Source organism: Arachis duranensis, chromosome 3, assembly GCF_000817695.3.
Source record: "Arachis duranensis cultivar V14167 chromosome 3, aradu.V14167.gnm2.J7QH, whole genome shotgun sequence".
Lineage (NCBI taxonomy): Eukaryota > Viridiplantae > Streptophyta > Magnoliopsida > Fabales > Fabaceae > Arachis > Arachis duranensis.
The window spans coordinates 126666663-126671044 of NC_029774.3; the positions used below are offsets into that span (position 1 = coordinate 126666663).

Genomic DNA, 4382 nt, shown 5'->3' on the forward strand with positions numbered 1-4382 from the left:
TGTAATAAATTATTTTATACGAATAATATATTAAAATTAAATTTATATATTTAATTAGTAAGAATAATTATCTTTTATATTATTCGTTAAAATAATCATAGGATTAGAAGATTGTAATTAAACATATAAAAAAGTGAAACTTCTCAAGACAAAAATGGTAGTGAAGTGTTTTGGTGTTGGAGTTGCGTTCCAGTTGATCCTCTTATCCGCATTCCGCACAATGCTTTCGGTGGCAGTTTCTTCTTCTCTCTCTTCCTCCCTCTTCCATTCCCCTTCACTTCTCAGCCTCAACACTCATCGGCGCCCTTTCACTTTCACTTCTCCACCTACTCCACGGGGTTTTCATTCTGTTTGCTTCTTCAACGCACCTAACAAACCCGATACCGATTGGCCTCTTCTCAGCCGATGGGAGGTACCTTGGGAATGGCAAACCGTTACACTAACCTCTCTCGCTTGTGGATTAGGGTGTGTTTTCAAAACCTTATCGTGGAACTAACCACATCCTAATAATAAGATTTTAATTTTAATCCACTAATTTATTCCCAGGCAGTTTTGTTTTGACAGGTTTGGTTGAGGCCACAGCTCTTCCATATCTGGGAATTCGACCTGAGGTGCTTAGTATGGATGAGAAAGCAGAGTTACTCTTTTTAGATCAGGGGTATGCTAATACCAAATACCTACCTTTCACTTATTGCTATTATAACTTTGGTTCTGAGTTAATTATTTTTGGCAGCATCACAACTGCTGTTGTACTTGGAATTATATATGCCATTGCCAGCAATTTCCAGCCACTCCCTCAAGACTTCTTCAAATATGGTATGATCAGTTAACAACCCTTCAATTATATCAAGGTTTCTAAGGTTAACATTTGTCACTTCAATTAAGTTCATACTTCATAGTCACTTTTTTCCACTTCTAAATGTTGTTCTAGAATCCACCTTTTTGTTCTAAAGCTTGTCTTACTGAGGTGTTTAGTTAGCAGTTTGCTTACCTTGAAAAGTTATAATGTTATACACCTATGCTTATTTCCCATTCCATGATAAACATAAAAACTTGTTTCAGATTTGAGGGACCCTTTCAGTCTTCAAAAGGGTTGGCTTTTGTGGGCGGGAATCGGACTTGTAGGTGCCATAGCTTCCATTGCATTGACAGGAGTAGCTGTCTCATTCTTTAATGGAGAACCCCCACAAAGAGAGGTTAATAATTTTCTTTTAGGAATTTCACAGGCAGATGCTGTTGTATGTTAGTTTCTATCTGTTGCACTCTGAGGAGGCTAGTTAGGGCTTCCACTCAAATAGCATAAATAATCAATCCACTGAATTTAGGGTTAATTTCATAATTTTGGTTGTATATTGCCATCATATGGATCCTCCTAGCTAACTAGAGGCAGATCAGCTTTCCTTAACCAAAGGATGAGTGTGAATTAACCATCGTAGTGTACCATATTAGAACTACAACAATGACAGCTAAGTCTTGTCCAATTAAGTGAATTATATGGATCAAGCTACACTGTATTGTCTTATCATCATTTATGTTTACACTTTACAATCTACATTCAAATCAATAAAATCTTAGTCTATTTTAATAGTTTCACCTAATTTTCTTTTTAGCTTTCCTTCTCTATTCAGCCATTGGATTCCTCTCCATCTGATCGATCTTCTTTCTTTATCAGAGTTTCTATGCACGTCTTTCTACATGCCCATATCACATAGACAAGATTCTACCTCCTTTTCCATGATAGGCACGACTTTCTCCCAAATGCACTAAATACTAATCTTATGTTGCCAAATGTTTCCACTCACCCAATGTAACAGATTCATCTTTGCAACATTAAGTACATTTTCTTGTTAGTTTATTGCCCAAATTCCTATAAACCCTAAACCAATACAACCTTTTGGGTCTTATAGTTGTGGAAATTTTTCCTTAAGCTTGATTGGTATGTTTTAGTCAAATAATGCTTGAAATGATACAATTCTCTTTCATCCACATTGCTTCAAATATATGGCATCCTTCTCTGTTTCCAATCATTTTAATCATGGGTCCAAGATGCTTCTAATATGTGATTTGTGGTATTGTACCTATTTTCACCTCAAATGTAGAATTTGTGCTTGCTTGTTAAACTTATATTTTATATATTCCTCCTTATTTATATTATATACGAATTTGTGCCTTTGTAAAACTATTACTTCTGTTCTGTTAATGACTCATTTAAAGTATTGGTGTTAACTTTTATGTGCTTTGATCTCTTGGAGATATCTTATTAGCTTCTATAAATTTCCTTTCAGACTGATGCTCTTGTAAAATTACTCCCGTTGATTGGATCTTCAAATGTCAGGTACTTATGAGATATTCAAACTCAAAGTTTCCTTATATCAACCCTTGGAAAAAAGAACATCAAAGCTTGTATATCGTTCTGCATCCATGAGTCTTAAGTTACAATTACGTTTAACCTTTTCTGTAGCACTGCATGCTTGGTGGGCATTACTGGTGTTCTTGCACCTGTTCTTGAGGAGACACTATTTCGAGGCTTTTTAATGGCCTCCATGACTAAGTGGTACTGTTTTCTTTAATTCCTTCTTGTTCACATATTTAACATAGACTAAAATGAAATATTGATTAAAGAAACTGCAGCTTGACTTTCAAGCAAGACACTTCCTTTGCATTTGACACTAACTGCATAGATAATTGAATAGAGGAGCCTGATGTATGTGCAGCTTTTGTGATGCTGTAGTTGGCTTATCTTTTCCTGAAGGAGAAATTGATTCAGGTTGCATGGTGAAGCTTCCATTATGAATTTCTGCTTCCTGATATGTTTCTAACTATCAATGTATTTGGACTTGAAATATCAATAGTGCTTCTACAATCAATTTCAACTAGCTCTATTTGACTTGATAGTGGCATGCCTGGGAGACTTTTACCTTGTGAAGATTAAAGAATGCTCTACTTGATAAAAGGCATACAACTGAGTTTGAATTCATAGTAAAATATATAGTTAGTTGATCTATCTACAGAGACAAAATTAAAGAGGGTAACCTCAGTCCTGTTGTTTGGCTAGGCTGTTGACTATTGAGCATTAGTGGGAAAATTTCCCTCATGTACGTATGATTTCAATGCAGGGTTCCTACACCGGTTGCCATCATCATTAGTGCTGCTGTCTTTGCCCTTGCCCATCTCACTCCTGGGGAATTTCCGCAGTTGTTTGTTCTAGGTATTCTGCACATACAAGGAAACATGGACTTCAGAAATGCCAACAAGATTCTTCATAATTTTTGTGTAGAAAATGAATACACAGAATGTTTACCTAACTAGGAAGAAAAATTTTAACCCGTAAAAGAAACCTTATATTTTCTCTTAAAAGCTACAATAGTTCTTTCATGTACACTGATGAAGATAACTTATATTTGTGACATACGCAGGGGCTGCTTTGGGGATTTCATATGCTCAAACTCGCAACCTTCTCACTCCCATCACCATCCATGCTTTCTGGAACTCAGGAGTTATATTACTTCTTACTTTTCTGCTGGTATATATTTTTCTCACTCTTATGGATAAGTTTCTTTAGTGTGTGTTGATTACAATGTATATGCCTTTATGCAAATCCTATGAGTCTCTGGAAGACTGCAATCTTCTTTTTTTCTGAGTGCTAAGAATGCGTCTTCTAATGTTTGTGAATGTAGCTTCAAGGGTATGATATCAAAGAATTGTTGCAGACAAGTTGACAGGAACAGTTTCTCTCCTTTTCATAGATGTGGAGCATGTGCAGTACACAGAATAATATATATCCATTTCTTTGTATAACTATGCTGTGGAATACAAGTAAAACTTTCTGGTTTCAAGCAATGAAGAAGTAGAAAATGTCTGTACTTTTGTACAAGTTTTTGATTAAGAAGGGTTCGTGCTATCTTGGAGATCTCAAGCTCGAAACATTTGAATTGAAATGTGCATGATAAATTCCCAACTGTTTTAATCCTAATGAACGCAAGAGGTGCTAGTGGATAAGTACATTTCTCAGCTATATATGTATATATTTCCTCAAACTCGAGAAATTCTGGCTATACACTGTACACTCACTTTTGCATATATCTACTAAGTATATTTTGCATAAAAATATTAATTAATTAATTAATATGCATTATAAAGAGAAATAAATGCATGCTACTTAAAGTTATACAATTATATACTAGTTTGTCTGATACAAGTATTACACTAGTTTGTTTGATCCTTAATTCCTTATGGATTATTAATAAACATAACAAAATTTTCAACTCCCAATTTTCTTCCCCAACTTTTTTTCTGTTATCTGATCTGGAAAATCAATTGAATTTGTCATATAATGTGTGCATTTCTGTTAGGGGAGATCCACCATCTAGAGCAAAAACGGA

General features: G+C 35.0%; 1 protein-coding gene across 1 annotated transcript; it reads left to right on the forward strand.

Moving 5' to 3' along the window:
* Positions 1–564: 564 nt before the first annotated feature.
* LOC107481221 (uncharacterized) lies at positions 565–4080 on the forward strand (the record flags this gene model as incomplete). The annotated part of the gene is given in 8 exon segments (XM_016101442.2): positions 565–658; positions 734–816; positions 1063–1196; positions 2286–2335; positions 2462–2554; positions 3117–3208; positions 3417–3523; positions 3678–4080. Coding segments are annotated over 8 exon segments (695 nt in total), but the record flags the coding sequence as incomplete, so codon positions are not given.
* Positions 4081–4382: the final 302 nt, after the last annotated feature.